Here is a 13,609-nt window from a genome sequence, read left to right on the forward strand (position 1 = left end):
GCTTTCCCAGTTACTGTAGTAGTGCTACCATAGACAGAAGCGTATTTTTTAGGACTGTGCTAGGTAGTCAGCTCTCCTGGCAGCTCTTCAGTGGTGAGCGTTGCATGGTATGCCTGGAATTGCGCTAAGGAAAAATGTATTTATTGGTGCCATGTGCTGTCACTCTGCATTGGTGTCAAGATCTCTTAATCACCATTTCCATTGCAATTTTGAGGAGGGAATATTCTATTGTCTAGGACCTCAGTAGAAACACCCCTACTAGACCCTTCCAGTAAAAGCTGATACAAAATATTTGTTAATGAACTCACTGTTAAAAGTGAACCCTCTTTGGCTCAGGAACAAGCTTAGTAGTACCTCAAGGAGGTACTCTGCATGGCCTGGAAGGGTTGGGTTTGGGGCTCTTAAATGTCTTTAAATAGTTCAAAGCATGATGCTCCCCTACATGGCTGAGCTTGTTAGATGGTCTAAATAATTACTCCATTCTTATTAATGAGCTATAAATTCTGGAGCATCTCTCTCTGCAAATCATGGAAGCTTGCGAACTGGCTGCCTAAATATCCAGTTTGTTCCATTATAAAAATGTGTTGGGGCAGTTGTATGGATTGTATTAGCATTTTCATATCAAATCAAGGAAAATGAAGCTGCAGCCTCCGGGTCATACTGCAGAATGCAAAACAAAAAGGGGTTGTTTGAAATGTTTTACTCCAATGACAGGAAGGAGTGGCTTGCTTTTCTTTTATCTGCCATGCATTTCTGCTTTATTTGCTTTTTATCTTTTTGCAGTGTCAACTAATCTTTGGGTTAACCCCATGAGCAGTAGTGACATAGCAACATCTGATCTGTGGTTATGTGCGTGTATCATGTGCTACATCGCAGGCTGAGCTGCTCTGAGTTCTAAAACTCAGATTTTCACCCTCCCCTTCTCCCCCATTTTACCGTTGTTAATGTCTTCATCGTCAAATTATTTTTTGTTGCTACAGTTTGCCAAGAAGATGGGAGAGCGGTTGCCCTTTCACTTTAATGGCTGCGATTCAGTGTAAAATCATTGAGTTAAATGATACAGATAAATAGAGGCAATTTGGGGAGTGTGTATGTAACTGAGGCTGATTTGGTAACTGGTAAATTTGGCTTTAGGACTAATAATAAACCCTCAATGGGTGCCTCATGCAAAGCACTGATTCAGTATAAGCTTAATCTGCCAGTTCAAATCTGGTTTTAGAAAAATTCACAAGGTTTTTGCATCTTGTGCTCTGTCAGACCAAGTATTTTCATACTGTCTGCAATCAGCATTAAAGCATTAAGGCAGTATAATCACAGTATCATTTGCTCTGGCAGAAGATGCAGTGATGTGACCATTTCAAACATGTGCTGGTAATGTTAGTAACTGGGAATTAATTTCACAACGTATGTTGGTACAAGGAAGAAAGGCAGGGATGTGTAAGTCTAAAGGTGAATAGAGAGTTTTGGTTTGATATCTGTAATTCGAAACAATTTTATCTGCCACTCTGAATGCAAAGTTGTATTTGTTATTCTTGGGTTTTGTATTATTTTAGAAAAGTCTGATTTGACAGAAACAGTAGTAAGATAGTTTAAAAACTGATTAGGGAAATAACAAACTGAACAGTAAAAGGTTACAAAGAGTGATAGGTTGTGATATGTTCCAGTCTTCTGAAGACTTCATTTTTCTCAAAGACACTTGGAAAAAAAGGGTATCTGTTACTTTGAATATTCAGAAATACTGTTTTTGTTGGTCTTTGATCTTTGGAATTTTAATAATATATCAGAAGAACATATGGATATACTGGTTACTTTATATTAGATAAAATGAGTTGTGTAAGAAAAAATGGTTAAGTTCTATCAGACCTTTAAAAGAGACAATCTTGAAGTGTTTCATTATAATTTTGACGAAATTAGATTTCAAATACTTATGTCTTTTCTGGTCTTTTCATGTGTCTATTATTGAGAAAGCAAACTAGGAGATTTAAAAAAGGGAACTGTGTATGTAACAGGTGTTGTCAGTTTAATTTAATACAAAAAATTTCGAAAATGTAAATACTAGTGTAAGTAGGTTCAAAGGATACAGGATTTATATCACTGGATGATAGAGAATGCTATTCCTTTCTCTCCTGAAACATTGGAAGAATGTAGTCGATGCAGAAGTTTGACGATTACCCATCCTACTTGGTTTAACAGCTGTTGCTAACTAAAAATACACAAGTGTGTTTTGTTTTGGTTTTTTTTCTATTGCAGGTAAATTGTCAGACATCAAGTCTACGTGGTCCTCTGGCCCAATCTCTCACACACAAGCCTCTCTATCCCACGAACTCTGGAAGGTACCCAGAAACACTACTGCTCCTACGAGACCACCTCCGGGCTTAACAAACACCAAGCCATCATCTACATGGGGTGCCAGTCCCCTGGGTTGGACCAGCTCTTACTCCTCCGGTACTCTTGGCTTCTGTGTTCTATAACACCACGGTGATGCCTTTTTACAATTGTTTGGTTTTACTCTGAGTTACATCAGTGAGGCACCCCATAGCTGTGTATTAGGCTCCAGAAACTTGAGGTTTAATACAAGCAGAGTGTGTCTGTTTTGGGGATGAAGCTCATGTCTGTCTGTTTTAGGGATGATGAGTTTTAAATGAAGCTGTCATCTTTCAGACGGTCATATTAGTAATTTCAGGTAGGAATTGCCAAATTATCTCACTCCAACTAGGATTTTTTTTCCTTAATTTCTAAAAATATCTTTTCAACGTGTTTCTTGTTTTGTGGTAGGATCTATGACTCCTACAAGGCTTCAACATGAGTGAATCAGCCCATGGAATTTAAAATGGAACACATTTTTGGAGCATGGATGTGAAGCATTTAGGACCTGATGGCATTGCAGAGCCCTCAGGGAATGCCTTCATTTTTTTCTTGCAGACTCCTTTTATAGATGTCACTGTTTTGCTTAAATACAAATATGAGAAACCCTGGATGTGGCTATATAAATATATATATCTCACACATGTTTGTTTGTGAAGTATTGTCAGCTTCAAAAGTATTTCACCTATTTTATGAATCTGGCTATTCTATTAATCTGCTTTCGCTAAATTGGGAATTAAATGTTCTTCCCTCTTCTTGCCATTTATTTTGTATTAGTTTTCTTTACCAAAACCCCACCTGGTGGGCAGATATTGCTGGTGCCATGATTGTCTCTGGAGCCTGGTCACGCATGTGACTACGGAAGAACTGCGGTTTCTCAAATGCCACTCATAAATATCAAGCCTGTACAGTTCCTCATTGTAAAACACCAGGCTGAAGTTGAAAAAGCAGTTGTTGGTGCTTGTGTCCTTGTATCTTTAATCAGAACATTGTCAGTGCAGAAATACCTGTTTTGAATAAGTTATATATATCAGTTATCATTGGTGGGAGAGCAGAATGCTGCAGTGCTATAAAAATCTTTAATAGCAAGCAGAAATCTGAGCTTGGATACCTGAATTGCTTTTAAAACATGTTTTCCAGATTAATTCTGATGTAACCTGAAGATACGGTTTGTTGCAGTGTCATACCTGCATCCGCTAGTTTTCTAATAGTTATTGTGGGAATGTGAAAAATGCCACAGATCTTTTAAATGTAATGAAAGCAGATTTTCATTCAGCAGCCTTTCCTTCCGAAGACGACAATAAATCAAGATGTGAGGAAACTGCTGTAGGATTTGTTTTCAGTAGTAATAACGTTTGCTACTGTGTTGTGATTCCAGATAAGTTTTCTTCCTGTAATATGCTTTCCACACCATGATAAAATGTTTTGTTGTGGAATTTATATTGTAGGTTCTGCATGGAGTACTGACAGCTCAGGGAGAACAAGCAGCTGGCTGGTTCTTCGAAACCTCACACCCCAGGTAAATAGAATTGGACATAACGAGTTATGAGAAGAGACTTGTGACGCTTAAGAGATAAGAAGAACGTTTATCAACCTTGGTCATTTGGTTCATTTGAAGGGAAAATAATTGTTCTGCATTTATTACAAGTGTCTGTCTTCTACAGGAAATTTGTTACGTTTTCAAAGTGCTGTCAAGTCATGTATGAACTTTTAAGACTGTAATTAGTCATTCATTGTGCACAATTTACATATGTGTAAGCTTGGAGGTGAATGATGCTTTAATGTGGATACATAGATATAAAATCTGCTTTTCCTATGGGTTGTTTTTTTGTTCTTCTCCTAAGTCTGTCAAATCCTCTGGTCTTCCACATAGTGCCATTCTCAAGAACATAAGTCTCAAAGCCTTGAATGTAAACACCCAAATTAATCTTGGGGAAAATTTAGCTATGTTTATGAAAAATGTGTTTTTCTGTTGATTTATTTCTGAACTTCTGTGGACTTCTAATGATAAATATCATTTGTATTACCTAAATTGGGAAATTTTGTGCTTAAAAAGTCTTAAAGACAGTGATAAATCTATAATTAAATTCTTCTTATGGAAGACAAACCTATTTTTCTTTCACCTTCACTTATTCTTTAGCTTTTAAAACTTGCTTAGTTAAAAAGCGTATAAAGTAAAATTGCAAAGACACAGATAACCTTTTCCCCCTTCCCTCTTACCAGATTGATGGTTCCACACTGCGGACGCTGTGTTTGCAACACGGCCCTCTGATAACATTCCACTTGAACCTGACGCAAGGGAATGCTGTGGTCCGATACAGTTCCAAGGAAGAAGCAGCCAAGGCCCAAAAGTCTCTGCATATGTACGTTTCTGCTCTCTCTGTCCTTTGCGATGAAGCCAGTTTGATCTCAGAAATTATTTTCTCGGGCATTTATTTGCTGGGACTCGGAACTGGTCACTAGTTAGTTTAATCTGATTTGGGAAATAACCTAATGAGAGAGAGAATAAATAATGGGGGAACAAGATACTCATACTAATGAATAAGAGGTGATTACAAAACTTGATAAGAGATATTCACCATTAATAGCGTGCTCTGTAAGGATTTGTCACCTGTAAGACTGCAAAGAATTTGTAAGCTTTAATAAGAATTCCAAAGGAAGCTGAGAGCATGAGACAAGGTTTTGGCTTAGAAAGCAACAGAAAGGACAAGACAATGATAAATGAAGAATGTGTTTGTGGTCGTCACCTCTTTTAAAGGAGTTCTGAAAGAAATTGAAAGAAATGTATGACAATAAAATGTGCTTTTTAGGTGTTTTAAAATCCATGGCACTAATTGGCACACTGCGCAAGAGCTAGAGGATTTGAGTGTCAAAATCGGTGACATTAGGGAGGATTAAGAATATGAAGACTGATGTTTCAAAAGAATACTTAAGCGCTTAAAGTTGGAAAGCAATTTTCTTTGTCAACAGGTTATAGCATGAGTATAATGAAAAATACTGGTCGTAGTGGAAACAGTTTTGGGAACTCTCTGTACTGCTGGCCTGATTACCTTCCCTGTGCTTAGAGATTTAGGAGCAATGGTCACTCCATATGTAAAGTGTCAACTACTTTCCCATTATGAACCTGATTATCAGGAATTGTAGTAATAGTAATTATATTAATGACTGTGTTCCTTTTTTAACTGTTGACCGTTCCTTAATTAAATACTATGAAGCGTCATTCAGAACAATTGGAGGTGAAAAACTGACCCGTCTTAGTTACAACACTTTAGATGTGGGCATCAGGTAAAAGAAGTGATGCCAAAGGCAAAATGAATACGCGAGTTTAAAGATAAGTGCTTATTTTAAATGTGTACGTAGCAATGGCCTTACATTATCAGTGATCTGGAAGGCCTCTGTTAAATAGGATTTTTTCAGTAGGTTGTGGTATAACTATAGTTACGCTGCTGGCACGGACAGGACAGACCTTTCTGAATGAAACGGGTCGAGCTATATATGTGTTTGGTTTGCTGGCAGGGTGACAATGGTAAAATACAATGGGATTTGTGGAAGCCAACAGGACAGTATTAGAGTTCCAAGAGATAACGGCCACTGTTTCACATGGAGCTGATCGCTGGAAAATACATCACAGGGCCAGCGCTCTCGGATCCCAGCTGATTTGATGTGAGAATAGCTCCCTCACACCCTCCACCTTGGGTTGTGTGAGGGTTTTATTGCTATGTAAATTAGGAGCAGCAGTGATTAATACTTCTTGAAAAGGAATTTAAAACTTTATGAAGAATGCATAGTTTTCAAAGGCTGCGTTTGCCTCTCTTCTCTTACGTATGTAGGAGAGGCAGAAATTCTTCCGATGTGATTTTCAGCAAGGGGCATTTGCACAAAGGCAGCTTGTCGATGGCTTCCAAACCGGGGGCTGCAGGCAGGCGGTGAGGGGGAATAGCCATTACAAACACAAAATTCCAGCGAAAGCGTAGTTGTTAATGTATATGGTCAGAGTTCCACACCACGCAACAGGGAGACTGAGCTAACACAGAGAACCAGCGCGTTTAGGCAGACAGTGCTGGGTAGATTGATTTTCCGTTATTCTTTGAAAGATCTTAGGTTGCAAAATAAATTGTAGAAGAAAAGAAAAGGTAGGTTCTTGCAAGAATTCTGCATCCATTGCACTGGTCGCACCGTTATTCTTGTCAAACATATACAGAGGAAATTAATTTTAAACATACTGTTACAGAAAAGTGAGGTTTCAGGAAATGGGACGGGGGAAGACAGAACGTTCAGCTCTGCGGGATGAGGGGTGAGTTGCATTGGAGGACAAATCGGTTTTCAGAATACAGATGTTGGAAATGTGTTCCCAACACAGCCAGTGGGTTTCAAGTATATCTTTAAATAAAAGCAGGAATAAGCATTAGACACAGGAGAGTTGAACTGTACATCGAAGAGTTGATGTTAAACATTGTGATGGGATAAGACCTTTAAAGGTATGAAAGCATACTTGTTCGCTACGTCTGAAAAAAGAAGGATTCTTTAATCTTTCTGAGTCTCTTTATTCTTCTGAGAATACTTAAAATAGGAGGAATTACACACCTCATGGTCCGGAGTTTGCTTTGCTACATTATGTGCTGCATTGATGGATGTATATTTTGTATCTTATCTTTTTAGTAAAGCAAAATGCTGTAATTGCTACAGGTCCCACTGCCCGGTGCTCAGAAACACTACAACACTTACGCAAAAGTAGAAGTGAGGAAAGGAGGCAGCGTGACCGGGGGCTTGAGCGCAGGCTTAGAAACAGCATTTCAGCTGTGGCTGTAACTAAAATGTTACCGTGGAGTGTGGTGGCTGTAGACATCCTGAGGTGCAAGGTGTCTGGATTGTTTCTGCTCATATATCTGGCAGATTTATTAAAAAAAAAAATAGAGAGAGAGAGAGAGACTTCTTTTCCTGGTTAGTTGATTTTGAAATACGCAGCAAACGATTGAATCTGTTGCAGGATTTAAATACTAGAATCTATTCTTAGATGACAAATTAGTGTGAAGAGAATAGTTTTTGAAAATGTGTTATAGTAAATGTGTTGTTACTGGCATCATTTGCTGCTGACAATGCTGGTGTGCTTGTATCTTCATGCCGAAATAGAGTTCAGCCTCCCGTGATGCACGTTAGTTAAACGAGGTGCTCTCCGTACGTATGGCTTTGTGTGTTTGCCTGTGGGTGTAGAACGGTAAATAGAAAATAGGACAGAGAAGTCTGTTCAAGAGATGGGATTGCTGTAAGCGCGCAGATGCGGCGTAAATCTTCATCTCAGATTCAGCCTGGGGAGGAAGCGGATTTATATCCGTCTCGGATATTTCCGACAGTGCCCTTCGCACCCCTTGTTTCACGTGGCTGCTCCTTTTGCTTCCGTCCCCAGGTGTGTCCTGGGAAACACTACCATCCTGGCCGAGTTCGCTGGTGAAGAAGAAGTCAACCGTTTCTTAGCACAAGGCCAGCCGCTGCCGCCCACCTCCAGCTGGCAGTCCAACACTGGAACCAACCAGACCCGCCTGGGCTCCTCCGGCAGCTCTCACGGCTTGGTGCGCGCCGACGCCGGCCACTGGAACCCCCCCTGCCTGGGGGGCAAGGGCAGCAGCGACCTGCTCTGGGGTGGGGTGCCCCAGTACTCCAGCAGCCTTTGGGGACCCCCGAGCGCCGACGACGGCCGAGTTATCGGAAGCCCGACACCTTTGAATACTCTTCTTCCGGGTGATCTTCTCAGCGGGGAGTCCATCTAGGAAACGAGAGAAACAAAACGGAAATAACAATCATCAGCACTAAAGGAAAAAATAAAAATCGTAACCCTTTCCAGTCCCGGGCTTGATGAAGAATCCAGCTTTAACAGATCAGACTGGCAGCCCTTTTTAGTACCTCTGTCCAATATCGAATATGAAACTGCAGAAGTCCTTGTGAACTGTTCGTGAAACAGTATGGGCTACTTTTGGTCAGTGTCACATGCTAATGACAGGTTTTATTATTTTTTTTTTCATGGCTTTTTTGTTTCATGTTGTCTTTTTATGTTTGTATGGTGATTTTAAAAACGAAGTATAAAAGCTGCTTAGAATAGGTCTATCATGAAGGGCACTTTTCAGAATTTGGGCTGGAAAGGGTTATTTTATCAGCTGGGGGGGAAGGGGGAAATGAAAGCCTATTTAAAATGAGCCTGTGACTATTATGCACATTACCAGAGGCGGACCCAATAATCAGAAAGGGTGAAGTGTGATATTTACCATTGGTACAGAAAAGTAATGAATCTGAACGGTAACTCTTGACTGTACAGGTTGAGCGGGGGGGGGCGGGAGGGCAGGGTTGGGGTATCTCTGTGTCCACTACTCCCATGGATCTGCCTATGCACATTACCCTTGTTTCATTACTTTTTCATGTCATTTTTTTAGTCCCAAAAATACAAAAAGTAAAAAAAAAAAAAAAAAAACCAAACAAAAAAAAAAAACAACAAAAAAAAAACATATCAACATGCAAATACTTGAATCCAGCAGGCCAATAACAAAATGTGAACACTTTCTAAGTCTAATTATTACACTTCCAGGTCAGCATCAGTACACAAAAAACAGGCTCTAAGAATTTTTTTTAAAGTTCAGACTATATGTTTTTGTTGGAACAGCTGTATGTATGTGAGTGTGTATGTGTGTGTGCGTGTATGTGTGTGCCCCCTGTGTGGTTTAACTAAAAGTGTGAATTTTTTCCTTTTATTCAGTATATGCTTTTTATTTGCTCATTGGTCAAATGTTTAATTGTTATTAGCTTCTAACTTTGCACTGAGTGTCCGCAGCCCTTCTTGTAGCTAATCCTATAATGTTAAAAAAAAAAAAAAAAGAAAAAAAAAAAAAAAGAAAGAAACTGATAGAAGGGGCCGGCGACAATTCACGTGTAAATGTTTACTCAAGGACTCTTATCGCATTTTAAAAATTACAGTGTGTATCTCTGGAGAATAATATGTATATCTACCTTTAGCGGCTTTTTATTGTGGACTAATGCAAGAAAATTATTACCGGAGTATTGCACCATTTTTCCATTCGGAATATAAAGTTTAAAAAAAAATACTCTTGTTGAACTGTGGCCATAGATAATTGTAAAGAGTGGATAGTTCCCTTGCAAGCAGGAACAGAAACAAGCACTTGGACATAGGTTTTGACTGCTTTTGGAGGAGCCAGGAGTTTTGGCTCCCACCTGTTTACAGACCTTTTTTTCTCCTTCAAACTTTAAAATAAAAAAGGAATTAAAAAAAAAAAAAAGACAAAAAAAAAAAAAGACTTCCATCGTAAAGAAAACTATTTTCAGAATGAAGATATGCTACTTCAGAGCTCTGGGATTGAACAGTGTTGTTGTATTATTCTTTTCTTTGGCCATTGCTGTGTACTATTTTTGTTGTTGTTTTCCTCCTCTTCGTCAAAGTGGCGAAAACTTTGTGATCACTATCTTGCACATGGTGGAAGATGTCTCAGGAAAGCCGGGTTTCCCGAGGAGCAACTCCACACCATTTCATGTATTTTTAAAACCCAACTCCTAGCACTGAAGATATTATTAAAAAACAAAATAAAATAAAAAAAAGACAGTAAGAAAGAAGAAAATACCTAATCTAATGTGTAGCAGTTACATATTTACCAAATAATGGACTCAAAAGAAATAGATGTTTGAAGAGTGCTTTATATATTAAAAAATCGCTTTATGTTTAAAAAAAAAAAAAGATCAATGTTTTTGATTGTTTTGAAAGGAAGAAAGACAATGGAATAACATACACTTCAAGTATGTTTTAAAAATTATATGAACATTGTGCTCCCTGCCTGCTTGGATCAGGAAACTTGTGCATTACATTTTTTTTTTTTTTTTGGAAGATTAGCTTTTTAATGGTTTTATCAGATTTAAAGGGTCCTGCAAGATTGCAAATTAACAAAAGCTGGTTTTATAGAGGATCATGAACTATGCACAAACTGGGTTCAAGACTTGTTTTTTTTTTTTTCTCAAGTTTTAGTAGTGTATTTAGCTGAATAACCTTTCCTCAGAGTAATTGCATCTCATTGCCATTACACGCCTCCTACATATATATTTTATATATATATACACACACTCTCTCTTATATAAAATATGTATGTGTGTATGTGCGTGTTTACATACAATTTTCCATGCTGAAGTTTAGCATTGAGTTGTAGAAAAACTCCTGATATTTTAAAATTGGGAATGAAAATTTCTGTTTAAGGGTTTGGGGAGGGGGGGATTTCTGTTTTGGGGCTGCTTTTTTTTTTTTTTTTTTTTTTTTTGCCTTTCCTTTTGGATTAAAGATGTCTGTAACTCTGAGATTAAAAAAAAAAACAACAAACAATTGTGGCTTTTAATGTTTATTCTCCTCATAGAATGTGATTGTTAAAGAACATGCACCGAAAGTTGCTTTCAAGAGTACGAAGATTCTTTGAAACTTAATAAATTGCAGTTTTTTCTTGGCTGTTCAAATAATGTGTATTTTTCTTTTATGCAGGGGATACTTAAAAAAAAATTGTTAAATTTGTTAACGGTATTTCATGGAAGAAGTTTAACTCTTTCAATACTAACGAGAATTCAGTGTACAGCCGGGCAAATCGCTCCTGTAAGTGTAGTCACACACCGCCCTTGTGCTTCTTGGTGATGGCATCCTCATGAGCTTCGCACATCGCATCCGAGAGAGCGCTGCGGAAAAAGCAGTCATCGTTTTTGTCTGTCTGTTTGTTTGTTAGAATTCTGTTTTCTTCATTTATTCATGTCATATAGTAGGGGAATTGCTAACAGTTGGGAGTATTGCCAGGCTGAGGGCTCCTCTCTGGCTCTCCCGTTCAGCCACCCCGTAGCATCCCATCTCCTGCACCTGGATGGCTCCAGCTCCAAACTGCCAAGCCCACGGCATTTGCCGAGAGGGGCAAAATAGCCTGTAAATAAAATAGGGTAGAAACACCAAAACCTCTTTATGTTTGGCCTTTCAGGTTTTGAAATTAAGGTGGATATTTACAGAAGGTTCGTGGAGGGCCCCAAACTTGCTCTGTCTCCATTGTCTAAAGACGAGCTCGCGTTTGGAAGCTCCATCCCTGGAGGTGTTCAAGGCCAGGTTGGACGGGGCTTGGAGCAACCTGGGCTGGGGGGAGGTGTCCCTGTCCAGGGCAGGGGGTGGGACTGGATGAGCTTTGAGGTCCCTTCCAACCCAAACCATTGTGTGATTCTGAGTCTCCTCCCACCTCCCCGCAAACCAGTTCTTCACCTCTTAGTGGTGTGGAGGGGATTGGTACCGAGAGTGATGTGCAGCAGGGCTGTCCCCGCCTCCCCAGCAGTTACCAGTTTGTACAGTAAAACTCATTCTGCGACTTCTTTTGTCAGTGGGATAGTCGGCTGCTCTGCCGTGAGCTGAACATTGAATAAGACAGACCCGGGGTTGGGGGGCCTCATGCAACCCTTGAGAGTCTGCTGGTAGACAGGATACAGTTTAATGTTATCAAGTCTGGATTTGGGGGTAACTTGCGTTATCTAAATAGTTAAAATACCCAGTCTGAAGCCAAAATACCCAGTCTGAAGCCAGTTCTAGTTGTGTTACCAATACTGCCCCGAAGTTGCACAGCTGTTGCCGTGGTTGGTTTTTTCTGTGAACAACTTCTCATCCCGTCTCCCCCTTGGTTTTTTTTCCTTCTTCTCCCAGGTGTTTGTGATGAAACTCTTAGAGTTGCCTTCTCTTTTCCTTACTTGTTTTTTGTTTGGTTTATAGTTTTTTCAGGTTTTTTTTTTTTTTCCCTTAGCGAGGAGGCCTTTCGGTTTCAGCGTCCCTGTGTTTTGTTAGCCTAGGCTGACATCAGTCCCTGACAGAGTCGGATGTTTTAGCTAATGAGAGCTTTTGTCTTCTGTAAGGTTGGCAGAGACGGCTTTGTGTAAATCAGATGCACTCTTAAAATTTAGTATCCACCCTGGTATATTAAAAGAAGTCTAGCTTTTGGCCAAAATCCATCTTTTTAGTGTTTGCGTAGCTCTTTTTATTTTCACCGTCATACCCTTTGCTGCTTTAATGCTGTCCGATATTTCTGAAATTGTAAAGATCGCTCCTGATGATAAGGATTCTCCTTATGGCTCCAGAATCTTTACAAGAAAACACGTTTAACAATTTGTGTTTCTCTGTACGTTGCATCTGCTGTGTCCTCCATAGCGCTGTCACCGCATGGCTCCCCTGCCTGTAGGCCAAGAGAAGTTCTCTTTCCCGCGTGGTCTGAAACTGTCAAACTTCTTCTTAGTTACTTGTCTCGTTTGTGGGTGGCGCTGGCAGAGCGGATCGTTGCTGTTCCGCTCCAAAAATATATTATTGTTCTTGATAATTCAATATATGATTGTGTATGTGAAGGAGCATTTTAATTAAACAATGTATATGGATATCTGTATATGTTAAGAATTATTGGAGTTGGAAGAGTCTGGAAAGGGAATTGAAAAGCCCTTTAGGATGTGGGTGATGGGCAGCTGTGGTGTGGAGCGTACCTGTGGTGCCAGAGGAAGGATTGCCGTGGTGCCCCGTAGGCTCATCTCCTGACGTCGTATATGAACTGCTGCTAAATGTCTGTTCGAGTTCACGCATTGTACAAACGACAGGTGTACTAATTGTATCGCTGTATTGATGCTGAATGTACAATCTCTGCTCGAGTCCGGCGTAGCCACTTTCAGGGAAGGGGAGTTCTGAGAAAATCGGATATCGAGCCCGAACGAACTCTGTCTGTAAACTGCACGGATCCTGGCGTCGCCCGCGCTCCCCGCCAGACCCCGAGGGAAGCGACAGCTCCGTAAGTGTCTGGAAGTGTCTGTGATTCACAGTGTTATCCGTAGCGGGAATTCGAAGGAGACCGTGGGCCCGTCCACGCACCGCACAGGATGACTTTCGCTCCCTGCGGGTCTCCCGGACTGTTTCACCCAGGTCCTTGCGTCGCTTCGAAGGCGGTAACGTACCCGCGAAACCTTCGCGTCTACGGGAGCAGCCCAACTTCTGTCCTCTCACATCCCCCCTCGTTCCCAAGGGGTCTCTTCCAGTAATTACACGTGTGTGCTCTTGGAATTTGGGAGAGGCGCCTCCGACACTCATCCACATTGTAGCTTTCCTGAGGGAGGACGGACGGACGACTAACGTGCCCATGTTCTAGTGGGGTCTAGGTGTCTTCCTCCAGCGGATACACCCAATCTCTCAGGTTAACTGTTGCTTGCTGCGAGTTGC

The 13,609-nt window shown here is 40.4% G+C and overlaps 1 protein-coding gene across 1 annotated transcript in view; it reads left to right on the forward strand.

Moving 5' to 3' along the window:
- TNRC6C (trinucleotide repeat containing adaptor 6C) overlaps positions 1-9,249 on the forward strand; it is a 106,974-nt gene extending 97,725 nt beyond the window's left edge. The window contains exons 20-23 of the mRNA XM_082491997.1: positions 2,251-2,445; positions 3,813-3,883; positions 4,588-4,727; positions 7,769-9,249. Coding sequence (XP_082348123.1) covers positions 2,251-2,445; positions 3,813-3,883; positions 4,588-4,727; positions 7,769-8,129 — 767 coding nt within the window. The 3' untranslated portion in view covers positions 8,130-9,249. The remainder of the gene's footprint in view (positions 1-2,250; positions 2,446-3,812; positions 3,884-4,587; positions 4,728-7,768) is intronic.
- The last annotated feature ends 4,360 nt before the right edge of the window (positions 9,250-13,609 follow it).

Source organism: Vanellus vanellus, assembly GCF_965231255.1.
Source record: "Vanellus vanellus genome assembly, chromosome: 17".
In the NCBI taxonomy this organism is placed as follows: Eukaryota; Metazoa; Chordata; class Aves; order Charadriiformes; family Charadriidae; genus Vanellus; species Vanellus vanellus.